General features: G+C 36.7%; 1 protein-coding gene across 25 annotated transcripts in view; it reads left to right on the top strand.

Moving 5' to 3' along the window:
• The window catches only part of GPHN (gephyrin), a 347,846-nt gene that overhangs the window by 114,123 nt on the left and 211,092 nt on the right, over positions 1 to 22,631 (top strand). For all 25 annotated transcript variants that reach the window (XM_075425604.1, XM_075425611.1, XM_075425606.1 and 22 more), the window contains one exon: positions 20,355 to 20,412. In XM_075425604.1, coding sequence (XP_075281719.1) covers positions 20,355 to 20,412 — 58 coding nt within the window. The remainder of the gene's footprint in view (positions 1 to 20,354; positions 20,413 to 22,631) is intronic.

Here is a 22,631-nt window from a genome sequence, read left to right as displayed (position 1 = left end):
GGATGATCTGCTACTAAAAGATTATAATAGAACACCTAGCTTCGGATGTAAAGGAAGCCTTTACCGCACATCTTAATAATGATTCTGATGCTGAGATACAGAAACATGCTACCTGAAGATGTTTTCATGCTTTTATACAATACTACTCACTGTATTTAAATTCTAGATTGCTTTCTTAATTCAAAAGAGTTGTTCTGGGGGACTCTTTAAAATCACTTTCTTTTTAGCACTGTACAGCAGAAATCTATACAGATAGTGGCTTAAGAAGGAAGTAGAGTTATCCCGTGATATTTCTTGTGTTGTTTCCATGTATGCTTTTCTCACATTCTTTCACTATAACTTGGATTTTACCATGGCTTCTTCACTTATGCTTTTCCCCTTTATCCATGCTAACATATAAACATCACAAGAACATAACCAGGACATAGATATATTTTCTGTGGATGATGACAGCCTTGCAGCTCAGAACTGATATATCAACAGTTCAAAAATTCCCTCAAGTGATCTTCTGCAGACAGTTATTTCAAAGAAACACAGTTATACTACAGCACTAGATGCTTCCCTTTACACCCTTACTGATTCTGTTACAAACTTTTTGCTTTTTCTTTAGCTACAGCATCTCTCTTCTTACCTCCAATTTCATCCCCTTCATTGTATTCTGATAGAAATTTTTATTCTAATAAAATTCTATATTTGTTATCTGCTTTTGGTTATGAGAATGTATCTTGTCTGTTAAATTATATTTTTGGCTGGAAATACAGTGTTACTCTAAAATTTGTTATTGGTGTCATTTTCAGATAGGCGATTGTTTTAGAAAATACAGGATGCTCTGGAGTGTCATTTTACTGACATGATTGAATTACCTATTTAAAAAGCACACATTAAGAGATCTTTTTCTCCCTCACCACTGTGCATTCAGTGTGTTTCTCATTGTCATGAGCATTTTGTACAATTAACATACAGAATTACTGCTCGGTACAGTATGTGGAAGTGTTGAATAGCAAGTGTTCAACTACAGAATAGATGATGGAGGAACTATTAAATGAGGGAATGCAAAAATGGAATGTCTCTTCTCCATTTTAACAAAGCATATTTCGTTTGTGTGACTTTTTTTAGTATATTATTACTTAAGTGCTGTTTTTTAGTCTGCTATGTTCCATTTTTCCAAAAGAGGCATTAAAAGATAAAAATGTGCTTCTGAAAGAAAGGTGCTTTTAGTGGATCCTTTCCTCTTTTCTGCAAACATAAAAACCCCACTTTTCTGGCAGAGCCTGGAAAGCCATTCAGTATACAGATTGGTAATAATACAGAGGACGCATTAATACATAATTTTGTTTTCATTTTCATATACAGCTAAGGAGAATACAGGACAATGACTGAGAGATTTTTACGGCTGTAGTTGTAGGATGACTGCTTGCTTCAGGATTGGGAAGCAAAGTGTGGTACCAGGAGCAGCTGTTGGGTCTGTTTTGTGCCTGGAGCTCTAGCTGTGCCCGCATTGTCTATATTTTCTTCAGGAAACTCTGTGTTGTGCCTACTCTACCGCATTTGCAATGCTCTGAAAATTAGAGAACAAGTTTTGAATAAATTTTAATTCAACCTATCGTAACAGTTCCATACAGATTAGAACCTCATTTTCATCTAAACCTGCATGAATGAATTTCAGGGGAAAATTAGAGGCTTCAGGAGTGTCATCCTATTGTATTTCAGGTTTCTATTGCACAGTACAAACCATTAACAAAAAATCAATAGTGTATTTGAGTTTTCAGTGATCTTGAAACACTGAAAGTTTGAGATCAGACAGTTTTCACAGAATAAGCAATAAAACCAGGTAAATACTTATCCCGAGTGGCAACCATCCAGCCCCACCTGTCCACGCATTCACACAGGTGGATCTCGGCTTTATGTGTGTAAGCAACTGCAGACTTTGCTTTCCACAAACCTACAATAAATACCTCTACCCAAAACCCATCTAAAATGATTCTCAGAATCTTTACTAACAATACTTTATTGTAACTATACTTCTAATGTCAGTTTTGAAACTTTGTAAGTTAATTGTACTGTATGCAGACAGTATTCTTTGGGTACAGTTGGCTTTAAAATGCATTGTCTCAGAATCTTTCGGCATTTAATCTCTGCTGAAAACAAGAATTTGCTAGAAAAATGCAAAAAGATACAGTCAATACATTTTCTTTATACCTTTTCCTGGCTTAGAAACAAACGCTGCCTGCCATGAGGCTTAGGCAGATCGCTTTTCAAGGGCTGTTCCGCATGTGAAGAAATGAAGTGACACACATGAGAAACTGATTCTTATTTTTAAACCTATGCTCTGTATTGTTCTTCAGAAGCTAACAACATTAAAAACACATCCTCAAGGAAAGAATCTGTGACCAAAAACTAGGTAAGAATTGAAGGTTATGTTTGTGTTTGAATAGATGGAGTATCTGTGTACTTCGTTATTTGCTAATGCTTATATAAGCATTATTAATAGATGAACTAGTAAAGATTTTGAGATTTCAGAACAATTTTACATTTTAAATTCTAATATTTTGCATTTATACAAATAATTATGTTTTATATTGTGAAAGACTTTTATAAACTGTGTTTTTTATGAAATCAAAACTGAGAAAACTTCTCCCCTTTTTGCTAGTGCCTCAGACTCAGTGAGAAGTGTGTCTGTTCCTGCATGCAGGGTTGAGCAGAATATTTTGAATATACTTACATGAAACAAAAATACCCCCATGTTTTTCTAGAACCTAGTAGGAAAGAGATATTATCAGATCAAAGTTTTGCTGAGAAATCCCAGTAGTATCATTGGATTCTACATTTAGGATTTTGTGGGGATTTTTTTCTTCATCTTCCTTCAGGCGTTCCTCTTGTCCTGCCTTCTCCTGCACATGCTTCAGACTCCAGTCAGCAGTGTAGCCCTTGCCCTCTCAAGCCTTTTAATCTCTTTAGCCAATTTATTGTTAGTGCTAAATAGAAGGGTTTGATTATTGTTCTTGTGAAGCTTGTGAATGCTTACCATGCTCAAGAGCTCTAATGTAAGATGGTTGTCTTTGGACTGAAACACCTTTTCCCCGTCATTAGTATTTATTATCGACTTTCGGGAACAAATGTTATGCGAACAGTGCAATGACTACAGCGTATATAGATATACACAAGCTAATTTTGAAATACTGATAGTAGTCCAAAGCTTAGTGTAGACTGAATGAATATCCAGCTTCTTGGCAAGGTTTGTCATAGCTTTTGATTTGAGTCGCTCCATGGCTACACTGTTACCAGTATCCAAGCTTTTCATTAGCTCACCAGCTTGGATATTTCTGCGTAGCTTAAGATACTGACATATTGTGAAGAATAGACATAATCTGTGGCAAAGCTAGCAAGCTAGCAGTACTTAAATTCTTTTTTTCTTTTATGTGTCTAATGCTGCAATGACATAAGATTTGTTTCAGTGGCATCTTAGCTGAAGATTGCAATCACTCTCATTTCCCAACAAAGAACCGATTTGCACTTCCATTTTTAATGAGGTCTTACTACTCTCTAACTTCTGATGAGTTAAAACTTTTTCTGTCGAAAACCTCATTTTCTGTGGAAAGACAGGCTAATGGGAGCTGCCTACCCTTATTAATTGAGAGTTCCTTAATTTATGAGAGGGATCTTTTCTTTTGGTCTGTCTCTCCCTCAGTGTTCCCCTTCATTTGAGGTAGTGGTTTCCATATACAGAGCCAGCTCAAGACCGTGAATGTGTGGTGCCACTTTGACATACGATGTGTTGGTTTCGTTGTACTATTTCTGTTCTTCTGCACTAGCTGAATATTTTTATTGGAACTTAGGTTCCTGTATTATTAGTTACCCTAAGCAAGCTTTTGTGTCACCCTGTCATCTGTAATGCTATTCAGCTGGTTTACAGAAGCCCTATGTTGGAATTGACATTAGAGAAGTAAGAAGAAATCACTGAAACTTTGATAATAATTAACCAAATATTGTTTGGGCAGTCATTAAGGACAAGTTTTGAAACTTAATGTGTTTGGACAAGAACTGTGACTAAGTATATTCACAAAGTAGGCATCCATAGTTTCTACAATTACAGTGTCACAAAGCAATGTGTGTTTCTTAAGATACAGGAATATTGCATAATGGGAAAGATGAGACCACTGGCAGCTTTGTGACGAGGTGGTTTGTATACATTTGACTGCTTCCAGAAGTGACGTCCCTTCCTTCAGCAGAGTGGGGTTCCATGCTGGTACATGTCCTTTCTATCTCAGCAAAAGCTGCTCTTGAGGAAAGATTTAATCAGAAAATCTTTTAATATTCTGTTTTCTGGAACAGCAGAGAATGATCAAAGAATACACTTATGTATATCTGCACTATTCAGATTTTACAGCTGCTTCTGTGGCTGCTTCATTTTAAAACACGTGGAAGAAAATACTAGCTGAAGTTACTGATCATTAGCCTGGTGTTGTTACTGTGTTCAGCTCAGCCGCAGGTCCACCTCTGTTCCGTCTTTTGAGGGTGCTCTTGTGAAAATCTAAGGGGAGAAAATAAGCCACCTCCTGTGGTAGTAAGCTACAGGAGGAAAATCTCACAGTCACTGGAGGAAAGGATTGTACTGTATGTTCCTCAGCCTTTTTAGAAAAGAGAGGTGAAGGTTGAAGAGGTTTGTGCTGGACAGAGTGGAGAGACTGGTCTTGGGGAAATTGCTAAGTGAGTCACGCTAACCAGAATCTAATAATCAGGAGCCTTTCTGAACACTCAGTTTCACAGCTATATTTCATGTTTTCAAGTAGTAAAAAAAATACAAAACTTTCTCTGACTGGTACTGTTTGCTTAGTTTGTAAAAGGAAAGGTATGTGGTGGAATAAGACGAAGTTTTGTTTTACAACTGCTATTAATATGAAAGTCTGATATTGTTGTGTGTGTGTGTGTTCAATGCTGCTTGTGATTAAAGGAGAAATGTGGAATGGATACCTAAAGTGTTAAATTTAATGTGCCAATGTGATCAAATGGGGCTAAAAGTACAGATAAAACACAAGCAACCCCTAAGTCCATGAGGAAGCAGAAAGCAGATGAACTAAGCAATGAATACTTTGTACTTGGCCAGTAAAGATGAGTGAATCACTGAACGTGAAATTAAACTGGCAAACCAAAAAAACACATTTGATTTCATGTCAAAGTGTTCATAAAACCTTTCACTGAGGAACTTTTATAAAATTTTATGATGCACAACTATTTTCATTTCAATGGAATTACATGTTTTGGTGAAAAAGCTTCACTGGAAAATTATCAAGTAGCTCTTAACCAAGTTTCATGTGAAAGATCTCAAACTGGTATAAATGAGTCATATCTGCTACTAACAACTATTCATTTAAATCATTCTCATGGAACAGTTAGCACACTGTTTCTAATTACACTGTTATGCAGCAAATTTTATACATTTTATATTTAAATTATATAGTTCACATAAATTACATATTGCCTTGTTAACAGCTTTTTGACAAATAAGGACAAGTACTCTGTACTCTGAGCTGGCTGGTTGTAACAGAGATGTCTGTAGCACAGTGCTGAGTACAAGCCAACATGCTTTTATCTCTCAGGATGGTTTATTAGCTGTGGCTCAGTGCCACTCAAACTGTGGCACAGAGTTTGCTGTGATCTGATGTGGGATGCTGATATAGCTCTCTGAAAATAACAGATAGACAGACCCAAGATTTTTTTTCCTTCCTTCATCCCCTACATTTAATAGTTAGGTTGTTAATAAAAGCTCTGAGAATTCTGCCAGAAGCGGTTATAAACATTTTAAAAAACAAGTAGTAAGCTTGCATTACAGCACATCATTTAAGTATCTGTCATGAGCAATTGTTCAGCGTTAGGATTATTATTTTAATTTATTTTAATGTGAGATGGCTGCTAGTGCTTTATACTTGCTTTAAAGTAATTTAGTGCAAAACCATGTCATAGACTGAATTGCTCTGTAAAGCAGAACTCTCCAGTAATATGCAAGCTCCCTGAAGTGTTTCTATATTATAGCTACTTACTCAGCTAGTTTTAGAAAGGGGAAAGATTGGGGAAAAAAAAAAAATTGAGTGGACTAGAAAATCTTTATTCTGTGTTTGTGCTTCTGTATGTGTCAGTGGGGCTCTGAGGATGAAACAGAGCTGGGGCAGGAGTAGAAGGGTCAGTAAAGCTACAATACTGTATGAAGCTTTAGAAGCTGAAGTTGGCAAGTTACATATAATTTTTTGGGGATGGAAATTTTCTAGTTACTCCCTGGCTGCAGTAAGAATCTCAAAGTTCACAGTTGGAAATTATTTTGGAGCAGGGCAGTTGCAGCTGAGACTACAGAGATGCAAAACTTTTGATGTTTTGTTTGTATTTCTCCCTTCATCTCTTTTTCTCCAGCAAAGAGTGCCTCTCAGTTGCATGATGTTTGCCTGTTAATGGACCTCTTGGCAGTTTGCTATGGGCCGTATACAGGACACAAATAATCAAAGAGCCTGTCTGTGTGCTTCAGCTTTGATGTGTACAGTATCTTTGGCCTGCTTTGGCTTTTGTGACTGGTTCGATGTTTGGCCATTCTGTTAAGTTAGCAAAAATCACCAGGTAGTCCTAAAATTGTATTATGTGTGTGCATGTGTGGGCAAAATTTTTATAACCAATGATTTGTAAAGCAAAAATAAGTACCTTCCACCCAGCCTTATACCACTGCCTTATTTTTCACAGAATAGTTAATAACAGAGAGATCATCATGTTACATTATCAACAGTATCTATGCATTATTTGGTTTCTTCATCTTTTTGTTTTCATACACAGTTCGTTTTACAAATCAAAATTTAATGTATTTGCTTTCAATTTAAACTCAACTTGAAATTTAAAAATCCACCCACAGAGTTTATGTCTTAATAGCTTATGTGGCAGAATTGGAGTCTTTGTGCTCCACTCTAAAGAATTGGCTACTGTGGAGTAAACATCAGCTGAACTGAGAGTTAATCAAGAGACAAGACATAAAGGTAACCTTGGAATGAACATTCTTAGGTATCAGGTACTCAATTTGACTTTCTTTCATTTATACAAGGCTTCTGTCACATTTTATTTATTCATTGCAAATGGCTTTGAATTTGGTACAAGTGGGTTTTGGACAAATTATTATGTAAGACAGTCTTATGAAGGTGAAATAAATTGTGAGAGGATATGTCTACTGAATATTTACTTTTGCTTAATTAAGATGAAAGAGGGTATTCTGCTCTTCATACTAAAACATCTGTAATCTAAGCTTCAGAGCATGAGAAGTTTGTGGGTTTTTTTAAAAAAGCCATTTACTGTAATTATTGTCTGATTTATGAAGACAACTGAATGTGCACTGGTAATCATGTTTCTCAGCCCTAAAGAACACTGCTGAATTTGGAGAAGCATGCCTTCTTAGCACCTGAAGGTGTGGAAGCACTGCAGCTGTGAAATGTATCTTGACACTTATCTAGGGTAGCATTATGCATCAACGAGCATTTAAAGTCAGGTGATACGGCTGGGGGAAATATTCGCTAAAGCATTGGCTGCTGTTGTGGAGGGATAGCACCACTGTTTGTCCTGACATGTTTTAGATTAAAATATAGCTGACAATACAGTTTATATTAAATAAAAAAACCTAGTAAAATGTACCCATGCTGTTGTGCTGGGGGGATGGGAAGGGGGATATCTTATAAGACACAAAATCTGGCATTTTCTCTTCATTTGTAAATGGTCTTTGGTCTGCCTGCTTTCTAGATTCACCTTGTAGGTTTTAAATGCAAGAGATGGGCCTATTAGTTTAATTTTGTTTGATTTGATGGATATGTACTGAGCTTTCTTCTTAGAATAGGCCTTTTATTCTTTCATTGCTTGACCTGATGCTACCCATCTACCTGTAAACTCTGATCACAAACGCAAATCCAAAATAGAACACAACCTTTTAAAGAAATTAGATTGTTGCATTGTCAGCATAATATGATTTTGTAATTTTAGCAGAAGTTAAGGTCCTAAAATATATTCTACTGACATTATCTACAGTGGTTTCTCTGTCAGTTCCTTAAATGTCTCTCTTCATGTAGTGCTGCAGGTAAGCTCAGTTCCTACATTTAGGTACTACTGAAACTCATTTCAGCACAGATTTGGATTATTTCTGGATTATTCTAACTAGCTTTTTGTAGTTATTACTGTTATTTTCTAAAGGGTGTCTCTGAGGTGTTTAGTGCTAGTTCTGGAAGGAAAAGGCAGGTTACATAATAACAATTGCTTGTTTGGAGTAAAATTGTATTCTCTCTGCTATCTTTCCTTTTTATCTCTGCTATGTCAGCTTATTCTGGGGGAAAAAAACGGAGGGGACTTTGGGCTGTGATTCTTAACATAAGCTTGGAACAAATATTAAGGTCTGTATACCAACATGTGCACAGCTCCATTGATTACAGACAGACAAATGTCAGTTCTAAGTATGCAAGCAGAATATGTAGATTTTATACTGGTATCTATATTGCAGCAAAACTTTTCCTTATTGCTCTCTACAACTACCTGAAAGGAGGTTATAGTGAGGCAGGTGTTGGTCTCTTCTCCCAACTAACTAGCAATAGGACAAGAGGCAATGGCCTCAAGTTGCATCAGGGCAGATTTGGCTGTTATGAAAAATTTCTTTACTAAAAGAATGGTCAGGTACTTGAACAGGCTGCCCAGGGAAGTGGTGGAGTCCCCATCCCTGGAGGTGTTCAAAAAACGTGTAGATATTGCACTTCAGGACATGTTTAGCAGGCATGGTGGTGTTGGGTGCATGGTTGGACTAGATGATCTTAGAGGTCTTTTCCAACCTTGATGATTCTGTGATTCTTCTAGAGATTTTTGAGGGCCATGTGTTTTCAGATTCTTACTAAAGTCTTTAAAGTGTACTATGAACTAAAAAATGTGCATTATCATCACAATCTCTTTTTTTAAGTACTTCTAGAAATTACTTGTAATGAAGGCACTCTTTCTTTTGTTAAATGTATTCTTTTTTAAATGGACCTAAAAATGTCCAGAATTAAAGAATAAGTTTGAAACCAAGCGTAAAATATTACTGGACTTATGGGTGTTGATATCTTTCAACTGTTAAGCAGAAAGAACATTGTGACGTACTTCTTTTTTTTCTTCATGATTTATTTCTTCTTATTTTTGTACTTACTTTGTTTCAAGAAAAAAGTTAATATTGCTCAGGTCATAAATAAAAGGTGTGTGTGAAATACATGTGCTAACTAAAATCTGCAGGACCTATAAGTTACTGATATGTTGTAAGCTGAATTTTGCGTAACTTGTGCTGCTTTTGTTTGTTGTTTTTTTTTTTTGAAAGTTGAATGGAAACTTTAGCATTTATTTCGGAAGAGCCAATATTTTCACTTTAGTTGAATTTGCAGTTCTAGCAATTTTTTTTATTAGAATTTTAAATTATTAGACCACATACATAGACTGTAAGCATGATAATTATATATAAAAGTGAATTTATAAATTAATGTATTCAGTATTTGATTTTGCTGGGTTTAGCACATAATCATCTGTAAGTATCAGTATCCCAGCATTGATCAACTTTCTGTAAACAATTAGTTATGAAATGTCACCTGACTTGTAGCCACAGTGAGGTTTCCTTCATTTCTTTGTGAATAGAATGCATTAGAATTTGGTCTGCAAGTTTCTGTAAAGCAGAAATGTTTCCTGTGCAAAGAGAGCAAGAAAAACAATGAACAAACAGAAGGTGTAGAGAGTATTAGAGGACATGTAGGACCAAGTAAATCCAGGACTGCTTTGGGGTCCTGTGAAAAAAGAGAGAGATGTTTTGCCTTTTATTCCAATTGCTAATCATCCTTTGAGTTATTTTTCTCTACTTCGTGCTCGCCATGCTGCCTTTTTTGAACTTTCACAAGTCATTGGAAAATAAATGTGATTTGGGAAGAAGATGACAGTTTCTTACAGTGGTCTATTCATAAAGCCCAGGTATCGCTGTACATTCCTGTGCTGGAGAAGGAACTGAGGAAGAGGTCAGATCTCTTCGTTATGTGTTCTTCAGCTTGGGGATGGCTGGAGGCACGTTGAAGTTACCAGGGATATTATGATCACTGTCGCCCAAAGGAAGATGATAGTAAATACTGTGTATATGTGCTCAGTAGTCTTGTGCAGCCATATGCAGTCATACCCTAAAAAACCAAAAATCTTCAGATACTGTGAGGTGGGTTACACTTCTTTCTAAATATCATATTTGCAGGGGGAGCAGTAATAAAGAAGTGCTTTGGCGAAATGGAACCAGAGGGGATTGTTCTATGTACCTATTATTTTTACTTTTAAAAGAACATCATACAAAATAGATGTCAAGAGAACATAGCTGATAATGACTTACAGGGTGACTTCAAGCTCCAAGTAAGGAGAAGTTAACAGTTACATTTTGCCAATGGATTATGTTTGTGCAAGCTGTTTTGAAATTAAAAGTAATACTTTTTTACGACCTGAATGAAACAAAATACACAAATTCACATTTAATCGAAGACCTCTTAAATTGTCTAAGATCCACATGTTCACTGCCTACCATGTTTCTGAATATTGAAAGAGTCAGGGTGTAATGAATTGTGACATGAATAGCAGAGGCAATACATCATTTTTTTGAATTAATCTAGAAACATTTTGTTGACATTTAACTGATCAGATGCAAAGAAAAAAGGGAATGACAGCTACAGAAAACAAAAATAAGAGTGCTGAAAAACCCTTATAGCCAATAATATACAAAGAACAAAGAAATGTTTTTCAATAACTTGAGTTTGAACCTTACAGAGGTATTTTACAAGCAGCTGTAAAAGTATGGATGATGGTTTCAAAAATAGCTGTAAATTATCTGGAATGGAGATAACTATGTGTGACATGCAATAAAATCTCACTTTCAGCATTGTCAGTAATGCTATTTCTCTATAGAAAGTTCCTCCTGGGTATGAAGAGGGATGGATCAAGTAGGGAGTTGTTTTATGCATACGACTCCATTCTATGGCTGAACAGATTTTATTTTAATTTTTTTCCTTTCACATTCCCCAACACATAGCATACACTAAAAAACCACAGTTGAGTCAGGTCACTATTTTAAATACAATTTGCTTCTCCCATTTAGGCCACACAAGACAATATATGTATATATATGCAAACACTAGTATGTTAAAGAAAAAGAGCAGCAAATTCTGCCTCTGAATTTAACTGTCTAGAGAAATAGAGACATAACAAGACTGCCATTAATTGTATACTGGATTATATTCATACTTTTATCTCTCTGGAATTTGGTGGAGGGAAGTGAGACATTAGAGCTTTCGGAAGGTGAAGTATTGTTTGAACTAGTGTGGTAGCCCATCTGGATACCGCTTTTCTGAGACTTCTTTTCTCTGAGACTTCTCTGTCATTCTTGTAATTTCAAAATTGTAAGATTTTTTTCTTTTTTAAACAAGTTACTTGAAAGTTCTGACAGTCTTCCATAAGCCATGTGATTTAAACTGTAAAGAATAATTTGATCTAGAATCTAGAATGATCAGATCATTTCCACATATTCTCCACATTTTATTCTTCCTGAGTTTCAGTCATCCTTTAGTCCTTACTGGTATTTTTTGGAATAAAGAGATTTTCTGGATGCCTTTTTGCCTGATCATAGAAAGTACTCAGATTTCTCTTTTCAACTTGTGGTCTGCAATTCATTCCAGCTTATTCTCCAGCATCAGTGATCCCTGTGTTCCCATTATTCCATTTACTGATTTTACATATCTCAGCCAAACTTCTTCTCTTTTTAAAGTAAACATTTAATATATATTAGCCTTGGCAGAAGCATGCACGTGGACTTTGTGTGTCTCAGCATGCTTTACAAGCATGTGTCAACCACGTGCACATGCTTGAGTGTCTAAGAAATGGAAGGAAAAATATACACTAAAGTTATTGGGAAGAAAATTATGGTGTTGTAGTGGAGTGTGAGAAGCATATACATGGTAAAAACCGAAAGGGTTTGTAGCAGAGGGCCATAATTTTTAAATCCATTTTTGTTGGATACTAGAAGTCTGTTGGGGAGGTGGCCTGTGTTAATTTATAAGAAAATAAGCCTTACTGTTTCTACTAGTTGTGGGTCAACTTATTCTCCTAGGAAGAATCTTTTTCTTAACATTTGCTCCAGATGATCTCTCTTTACATTTGGGTAGAAGCAAATAGAGCTCAACTGAAATGATAGGGGTGTCAGCAAAAATAGCTTTATCCTCCTGTATAGGTTTCTACAAGCTGTTATGGTAATTTACTAGTGGAACTTTCATTTCCAGGCAGATCATTGCGATCTTTATTGTATTGCCTAAATCCTTTAATTTGCAGTGCCTTCCAGAAGGTCACTGTCAGGCACCCAAAAAATTTACTTTCAGTTGAGTTAGGGGAGGACTTGTGACAGGCAATTGCTAGCAATATATATGCAAATACTCTGTATCTCTCTTAGGTGTTATGCACTTTCTGGAAAAAGTTCAAATACATACTTTACCCTACCACAGTATTTCCTATAGGACAAATTATATGAACATTTATTATTGTCTTGGCCCTTATTATAAATACTTCTCTTCATACAGTACTTTAAAGTCCTCAGTCTACCAACTAAATCGCAACATGCATATTAAAGGTATATTTCTTGGTTGAAATGGTGAGAATATGACTGTTTTCTTGATAACGATTTTTGTCTGCTTCTGCATATTTTTTCTCTCAGGAAATTTCAAGTCTTGCTCGTGTTATTTAATGAGCTGGCTGGTCAAGCATCTGATGCCCCGGTGGGAACTTTCAAAGTCACTGAACACATTTATACTTAAATCTAGCTGACATTTCTGTCTGTTTGATTTAATGTATGATTTCCATAGTTAGATTACCAATCAGATGGAACATAGTACGATCATTCCTCTGTGCTATGAACATGCGTGCATCCCGAACAGAAGTGGGCTTTTTGCTGTTGGTTCATATGGCAAGACGGTTTTCAGATTTTGCTGACGTTTGGGAAGTCAGTTTTGATTAGAAATAAGATTTTGAATCTGTAATAAAAATTCCGAGTGCAGAATTCATCTTTGGTATTTTATTCTCAGCCTATTTCGGATGCAGTGTCTCTCTCTTTTGTTTATAATCTGGTGGAACTAGACTACTGGAAACCATAAAATATTTGGTGTAGTGTTCTGCATGCTTCATTGTCCGATGCAGCTAAATGTTAAAGTCCTAAAGAAAATTTTAATGTTATAAATGTCCATGTTGTTTATATTTCATTTCATTGTGTTCAAAGATCTCAAAATGTTTGCCATGTGCATGCTTTATACCCTTGCTGTGAAGCATGCAAGTATTAGGGGTTGGATGGTTGAACAACTATTAATGAATTTGTTTAGTGAAAATCAAAACTTAAAATATTTTTTGCTTCTCATGGAAGTTCAGTATTCCTCCTACGATTGCCCAGAAGACACCTCTCTTCATGCTGAGAATAAAAAAAATAACAACATTACACCACTGAGAAGTCCATGTATTTTAAGTGTCCTCTTCATCCATTTTGTTTCTTTTGGGGCCCAGTGCCTGCAAGCCCAAAATTTCTTGGGGTCATTGCCTTCCCTGCTCCCGTTCTGTGTCTTTTTTAGGCAGTAAGTAAATTGATAAACATTTTCAAGAGGAGGTAGTCTGTAGGTCTATCTTTTGGCTGGCAGCAATAATACCCCAAACTGTCTTATATAGGTGTGCCCCATGCACTGAGTTAAACCAAAAATACCTCCTAGAAAACTTCGTTAAGCCCTGAACTGATGTGGAGTTTGATAACTGTATAGAGGTATCTTTGAAGTTCATATGCTTTATGTCATAACAGTTCCAATTTTCCACCCAAAAAATAAATAAATCATTCTGCTAAAAGGGGAGAGTGGCTCCTGGTCACATGATTGCCAAATGACATACATGTTACCTCATCCCTAGTTTCTGATGAATTTGAAGATGAAGATGCTTGTTGCCTTCTTTCCCAATAACAGATGGTGGAGGTGGCAGTATTTTCCTACTGAAGGACCTCAAAAATTAGCATCTTCTAAGTTGTTCTTGCTTTTCCTGTAGTAAAGTAAAAAAAACAACAACAACAAACAAACAAACAAACAAAAAACACAAACAAACAAAAAAAAACAAAACCAAAAACTTTGAAGGGTGAAAAGTAGAAACAATGGGGTTTTTCCTCCTTAAAAATAGTGTTTCTATGCAGCTTGTTTTTTCTGTTTAGCAACAAAAGCCAAACAGTAATAAGGTAGGGAACAAAAATTTTAAAACATAGGGTTAATTTTCTTTTCTTTTCTTCCCTCTCCACTTTTCTTCATTTTTGTGTGTGTACAGTTCGTCTTAGGGACATGGCAAGGCGGAGGGAGAATCCTATACTTTTGACGTCTTAATTATGAGAGACATGAACTGACAGAGGGCATGTCTGCAATAGTTTTACTTCTGTGAGGTTTTTGAGTATATGTTGAAGTTAGCCTAACATCGGGGGGGGGGGGAAGTAAGTTTTCAAGGATCTAATTATTGGATCCATTAAAAAAAAAAAAAAAAAGAAAACAAAAAACAAGGTCTGGATTTTCATCACATAATTCTACACCTTAGAGTAAGTACAGCTGTCTTCATGAAGCGTATGGCAAGCTGTTTTGCACGATGTGTAGCTGGCGTGTGGCCAGCGACAGGAGCTGCAGCCTGGCTTGCTCATGCTGCCAGTGTTCTGTTGTGTGGCAAGCAAGCCCGAAATAGCGTGCCTGCCTACTGCCTCTCTTCAGGGTGCTTTAACAACTTCTCAAAGGTCAGTAGAAAGTAGTAACAATTAACGTACCTTTGTGTCTGCTTTTGATGTATGCTCTTACAGGTAGTGGAGAACAAAATTACTTTGACACACATTTCTGTTACCTCTTTCCCTGGAATACTCTCTGAAATTTTATCTGTATATGAGGATCCAAGGCAAGATGATTTGCTGATGTTTCGCAGGTCACCGTTAAGCTAGTCCATTTGGGTAGGCTGAAAATGCTGTCTTGGTCAGTTTGTTCCAGCGGGAGCAGTGTCGCAACATGTATTCATTCAGGAGCCTGTGATAAAATGAGTGTGTCCTTAGAATTAGAAATAGTCTGGCTCCCAGTCATTTGATCTGCTTACAGGCGTGGTCTCTCTTCAATATTCTGCTTGGTTTATGAATCAGTCAGGGAGTAGAATATCCTGGTGGTAGGTAAGAAATGTATTTGAGATGGATCTGGAAAAAAACAATTAAGCAGAGGTTTTTGAGTTGTGCTTTCGTTTAAAGATGAAGCAGAGTTTCAGTGAGAGGTTTGGTGACAACTTGATATCGTTTAGGGAGAGTGATCTATCTGAAGGAAGATTAATGTTAATTAAAGTGGCATTGGAGAAGTTCAGCAGATGACAGCAGCCAAGCTGGCTACAAGCTATTTTTAGAAAATTGACTTCATTGCATTCAGTATGACTCATTTATTAACGGATGAATCAATAGCTCAGCTGCTTATGGCGGTCACTGAATGTGGAACTGTATAGAAAGATCATGTTCATATCTTTGGTCAGATTTCAAATTATAAAAGCCGACCAGTATTGATTCAGTCCAAATGGACACGTGTCTTGCACATCATGTAGCTATGCGATTGTAATCCAGTGAGTCCATCAGCACGTACATATATAGAGGGGCACAGGGGAAAATGAGGCAGAAGTCCAACTTGCAACTGTATGGAAAATAACTCTGTGACAATTTTAACCTTATATCCAGAATAAATGTTTAAAAAATGAGAGATTCAGTTTCTGTTTTGGATAGAGTATTGAAACATACGCCAAACAATTCATAAAAGGATAACTTATTAAAATAATGGGTGGTTTGTCATTAACAGAGGTGCAATTTATTTTTCTTTAAGTTTGGCTTCTCAAGTTCTCTTCCCGTTTGTGGCTGTTTCTTGCCTCCATTTGAGCACAGCTTCTCGTGATTTTTAACCTTCCGTAGCTTGGATGAAGCTCAAGTTTTCCCCCTTCGGTGATATTCTGGTTTAATCTATGAAATAGTAAAGCTTCCATCTGTTCCAATACAACTGTGTATTGGCCTCACTGCAGTTTATTTCCTGTATTTTGCTAATTTCTTAGGTTGCTATAGAAACCTTGCTTTCAACATTCTCCTTTTTGTGAACTTCCTGCAAACCCAGTCTGTGCATTATGTGTCAACCCGAGCTGTACTTTTTCCCTAAAATACTTTCTCTAAAAAAGACACAAAGTTTCTGTTCTTTCACAAACTCCTGTACAAAGAGTTATGAGATTATTTCCTAATTATTTTTATGGAATTTCTATCTTATCTTTTCTGATTCTCTCATCAAAGACCTGCACCAGTTTAGCCCAATGTAAGATATGGTTCTTCATTTTTATTGTCAGCTCTAATTTCTACACCTGGGAATAATTTCACATCTCTTCTGCAAAGGGATTAGAGAACCAGAGTTGGCTGTATTACATTCAGGGGTATGATACACACCTGCTGAGACTGATGTCTATCAAAGTTTGCATGTGATTTGTGGGACCTTCCAGAGATTAGCTGTTAGATATACACATGTGAAAAATTGAAGCTAACTAGTATTTAAAATAATGTCACTATTAAATAATGTGGCTTGCTTTACTGTGAAAATACTGTAATTTGGGAGAGAAAGATGTTGTGCATTACATCTCTATAGACTGGAAGAGAAAGGCTTTGTGCATTAGGTCTCTATAGATGAAGTTTGTGACTGTCTTTTCAGCTTACTGGAAGTAGCTGGCTATATATTTAGCTTTGCTCTTGGTTGGCTGTGTTTTTGTTCTGAGAGAAATGCCATTTATATTGTAGGATGCTGGTTGTTGTGTTGTTCAAGTGGAGAAAAATATAATAAAAGCTATAATAAAAATAAAATGTGCGAAAGATGAAGAGTGAAGCTGCACAAAAATTGGGTCCCTGGTGAACTGAATTCCGGCCCATCTAACATGTTCTTTGCTGCATTATATTGTAGTGTACAAAGCCCACAGTAGTTCATGTGTACTCATGCTAGCTGGTCCTTTGCTTTTCTGTTCGCAGTGTAATTGCTTCTTGAAACACTGTGATCAAAAAAGTTAGTGTGAAACGTGCCAACAAAATCAACCTGCAGACGGAGATTGCTCCCAAGAAAATGAAAAAACTTATGCCATGCGCAAGTCCTCTCTCCCAGGGGGTGTACCATGCAGTAGCTGAGATCTCCTGTGTGTAATGGCCTGGTCTCTGTTCTTTCAAGTGTCAGCGATCAAATCAAGGATTTGCAAAATAACAATCAAACTTCCAGACAGATCACAACTGATAGGGACACTTAAATGTAATTCGGAGAAATACTCAAAATACTGAGTTTTCCTGAAGTTGGGCATACCTATTAGTGCATCGATTTTCAGTTTGTCTTGATTCTGCTATTCTTTCTTGCTATTCACCACATTTTTTTTGGTTTTCTCCATATCTTCCATGTGTGTGGCACTGTATAATCCCTTACACTGTGGGTTTACCTGACTGTGGGAGATTTGTAATAGCGATTTGTTAACACCAATCCAAGTGCATTTAAATTTCTTTTTAGAGTATTTACCATGTGGTTGGAATGATCTGGGATTTATGATTTTTGAGTGAAGAGTGTGCAGCCTGTTTCACAAGTGGTTCTGCCTCTTATGTTTGTTTGGCGAGTGAATTGTGTGCCATAATATTTTGTGCGTGAATTTGAAGCTAATCAAGACATTTTGCCAGAAAGAAGCAGACTGTTTTTAAATTCTATCTTTATGTTATTGTTTACTAAGCTGCCAAACAGGAGCTTAAATCCTTTTTTCTCATAGATACGTTATTATGTAGTAAAAACAAAAATTCTTTTCCTCACTTACATCGTACTTATGACCAGTAGAAGAGTTCAGTCTGTGTTAACTGGATCCTCCCAGTGCATGTGATGCCTTTAAACTTCTGTGAAACTCAGAATGAAACTTTATAGACAAAGTCAAGTCTCTTTATTCTGTCCTGTATAGTACTAGCTTTAACTGACAGTCTGCTGTGGTGGATCTGTCTTCTAGGAGTTATAAGATGGAGTGAAATCTAATGTTCTGAAATGAAGAAAGTATAGACTTCCTGAAAAACTTCATTTCAGCTCTGGGGCATTTATAGAATTGTATATTTATGTGTCTCTGGTTCTCTTTCAGTTTCAAATTTGTTATTATTTATGTATGTAGTCTGGATTTTCAAGCTAAATTTGTCAGTGTAGGATTGAAAATGTATTAAGATAGATACGGTGAACTTGAGCTATAGGTGAGAGACTGGTTATTTAAACAGTAACATAACTTTTTAATATATCTTTCTCTTCAAAAATGTGGAAGTGTTGACTGACATTTTACTTTAAAATGTGCTACCGTTTGGACTGCAGCTCAGCAGATTCAGAGTATGTTAAACTCTTGACACAAAACTTTGCAGAAGTATTTGCAGAAAATGAGGCTACTTAAGCATTTAAGCAAGCCAGGTGAGTTTACTGAGTTAATTATTTTTGTTTTTAAATTTTTTTCTGATGTATTTCAAGAAAGTGCTTCATAGTTGTGCCGAAGGTGGCCAATAAAGAAACGTGCCAGGTGGAATTCCCTGCTGGTGGAGTGCTGGCAGCAGAGGCTCTATCCTCCCCTTCTGCTAGAGGATAGAAAGTCAGTATTTTGGGGTACTCCGGAATGTGGACAGGAATAGATCTGAAAGAACTAAATAAAAAATGTGTGCTTACGGACTTTGTCTGAGTAGCAATAGAACTGATCACGTGCCGTGATAACATGCACTGGTCTGAGCCATTCCATGTCACAGTATGGTGAAGCAATTCTTCATCATGATGTTAACACTGATTTCTTGTAGCTATCGCTGGAAACACCATTTGAACAAAGGTCAGTGAAGAATGAAAGCTCACAGTTGTACTTGCACTGGTGAAAAAAAGTTTCAGTTTTCTCCAACTTTCAACTCCATTGATGATTAGCAGCAATGGAAGTTGCAGAGGGAATAGAAGGGAGCAGTTGCTACACTCTAGTTGTTCATGATGAATTTGAATGTTGTAATGTGTGGACCCTGTCTCTAATATCATAGTTGATATTACTTGGAGCAGTGATGGACTTCAGGCTTGACTTTTCCTATGCAGACTTCATTTTCTGTCTAAAGCTTTCAAACCATTCATTTCTAAGAGTGACTTGTAGAGATACAGAAATGCAGGACTCTGGGGGAAAATCTTAGCATATTTTCTGTGTTACTCGCTTATCTGCTGTTTAGGTTGAGTAAACAGTATGTGTAATAATTTCAAGGTTGAATATAAGGAAATATATCTGTGTAGAAATGCTGACGGAAGGAAAAATTCCAGTAATAGGGGGATAGTACAAATACACACTTGATAGCTGTCTACTGCTTTACAATAAATAGTTTCTTATGTGGTTACCATTTCTGTAGGACCCAGAAAATGACTAGTGTTGCTGTGCAGAGCCAGCAGGGAGGTCATTAGTGCAGTCATATTTTTAGGTCTGAATTGTCACTATCAATGATACTGCTTCATGAAATGAAAGAAGCCATGTCTGCATGTCTCTGGGGAAAATGTAGTATTTACCACCATTTATAGTACATGCTACTCATGCATCTTCAGAATGTGAACTATTCTTCACCATAAACTTTTGCAGGATGTAGACAAGTAAGTTAAATGTGGAACAAAACCTCCTATTTTTCTATATCAGTGCCAACTATTGCACATTACCCACTTTTAATTATCAACCATGAACTCCAGAGACTTTTCAAATATGGAGTCTGTGTGGTTTGTGAGGTCTGTACGTGTGCATCTAATTAAAAAAAATGCAATTTCTAGAATTACATTTGGATGTGTTTAAGACTGTAGAGCAGCTTAGTGAAATACTGAGCGCAAAGCATATCAGGCTTCAAATATTTAAACTCATCAATATGACTTAGACAACAAACAAGAAACCATAGAATATGGTGGCTGATGGCTGTTAATATAAAGAACATCCTAGTGATGGTAACTCTGCTTGTTTGACCTAATTCTTATCTTTCAGGCTCGTGATAGACACCTTGTTTCTAAGGTTTATGTTAATCATGTGAAGATTTTTTTCTCTGGATAAAGAAAGGAAGTGGGTTTTTTTGCTGCTGTTTTGGGGCTTGGTGGGTTTTACCTCTAAACTGGTAGGAGGGATATTTGTGTTTTGGAACAAGTCATGACACCATTAACATGCTGTATTTTGCGTTACTGATTTTGAGAACATTTTTCTTCTGATTTCACTGAATATTTTTCTTTTCCTGATTTCAGGTTGGGTGGGACTATATCTGCATACAAGATAGTACCAGATGAAATAGAAGAAATCAAGGTACAGTATTATTGCCCTTTCAACACTGAATTTCTTTGCTTGGAGAATTACAATAATGTTACATTAAAAAAGCAACGTTATTTCTTACTTTGAAGTGTATCATGGGGGGAATAATGTTTCTATAGTAAAATTATTAGATCCGTATTTAGGCATCTAAAATAGATTTTTTGTTATTTTTAGAAGTACAGTTTACCTTCAGCTTAAGTTGACTTCAGTAGGGTTTGTTTGATACCAAAAACTTGCGTAATTTAACATATTTCTGGTTTGTTACCTGAAGACAGATGCAGGACTACTGTGAACATTGAGTTATATTTTCATAACAAAAAAAAAATATAAATGCAGTGTCTTTTTGCTTTTGAAATCAAAAACACATCCATTTTTTTCAATATTATCTGTCTTAAGAAGGGGATAGTATGAAGTCATTCATGCTCAAAATCATTAAAAGATCATTGATTTTGAGGGGTGACAACAGTAAATACTGAAGTTTACTTCCAGTGCAATGTGTGTTATAACAAAATTTACTTTAGCCAAGTCCACTCACGGAAAGTATTTCAGCATTTTGTGTCAATTTTTTTCTTCGGTAGAGGTGCGTACTAGGTTGGAATTTGGCCTAGATCTGATAGCATGGTCTGTGTACCTGGTTCTTTATTTGATCGGCAGTCAATCAGTCTGACACACTGCTTGCTCATTGTGGTTACTTAACCCATTGTGCTGCTTCATATACTAATTTTCACCTGTCCAAAGGGAGTCAAGAGTAATTTAAAATCTAGTACAAGGAAGTGGTTGCGTGATCAGCTGATCGAGACATGACTTGCAGTGTGTAAAGTTGTGAGGATTTGTTCCTCCTCGGTTAGCATCAAACCCACTTTAAATAAATACAGTGACTGCCTGTATCTGCATCAGTCAAAGTTACCGCTCTGCCATGATGAAAATTTATTTCTCACCTTTAAGATTCATGGACTCCTCTATCCAGAATTATCAAGAGGAGCATGATTTATTAAGATAGATCTAATGTTTAGACTTTGGTATTAGAAAGAAAGAAAGAAGATTTTCAAAACTCGTGTTATGTAGTATTTTCATGATGTTTAGAGAACTGCACCAGAACTATAAAATCAAAAACCCCAAACCATAATGTTTCTCCTTTAATATAAGAAATCCAAACCCACTGACATTTTGCTAACGTTGAAGATGGAGAAATGGAAGCTGATGTTTCTGGCTTCATTGTGCAAACTGAGTTCAGTGAACAAAGAAAACGGAATGCTGGGAGAGAAGAAATTATTTTGTTTTTAGAAAATTATTGTATTAGGCAAGATCAGTAGTCACAGGAGTGTGTTTTCCCCCCACCTGCTAAGGAGGCCTGTTCAGATTTTTCATCTCTTTCTTACTCAGCTGGTGTTTAAATGCTTGAGATCCTAGGAAACAGGATGGGTTACTCATTGATCTCAGTTGTGCCAGCATGTAAGTGTGGAGGGAGGATTGTATTGTTCTATGTCAGAGCTATTTAAAGTGTTTGGAAAAAATCAATTCCTTGTTTCTGGTAGTTGTCTTGTCTTGTTCAGGTAATGGGTTTTTTTGGGTTGTGACTGAAGTCAGCCCACCTCTCACACCTTAAATGAATTTCTCAAGATGTAATACAATAGGTGTTATTCATATGAAATAAGGCACTACTGGAAGATGCTAAGACACACTAGCAGTGAGTATAATGGACAAATCTATATCAACTATGGAATAGTATTCTTTTGTGTATACATGTTTTGAATAGCAGCTGGCAAACAGGGAGACAGAGTATCCTTGCAGCAAGGGGAGTCTTCTGAAAAGTTCTCCAAGCAGATTTGAGTAGAACGAGGAGAGTGGAGGAAATAAAAGAGAAAGGAACTGAGATTATTGGAATGTTACTTCTAGAGAGGACATAGTCGGGCACCTGGGTTGGGGTAACCTCCAATATCAATACAGGCTGGGGGATGAAGAGATTGAGAGCAGCCCTGAGGAGAAGGACTTGGGGGTACTGGTGGATGAAAAGCTGGACATGCACCTACAATGTATGGTCAAAGCCCGGAAGGCCAACCGTATCCTTGGCTGCATCAAAAGCAGCATGGCCAACCGGTCGAGGGAGGTGATTCCACCCCTCTGCTCTGCTCTGGTGAGACCCACACCTGGAATCCTGTGTCCAGCTCTGGAGCCCCCAGCATGGGAAAGACATGAACCTGTTGGAGTGGGTC

Source organism: Opisthocomus hoazin, chromosome 7, assembly GCF_030867145.1.
Source record: "Opisthocomus hoazin isolate bOpiHoa1 chromosome 7, bOpiHoa1.hap1, whole genome shotgun sequence".
Taxonomy (NCBI): Eukaryota; Metazoa; Chordata; class Aves; order Opisthocomiformes; family Opisthocomidae; genus Opisthocomus; species Opisthocomus hoazin.
The sequence above is the reverse complement of the archived record's forward strand: the minus strand, read 5'-3'. Positions and strand labels throughout refer to the sequence as shown.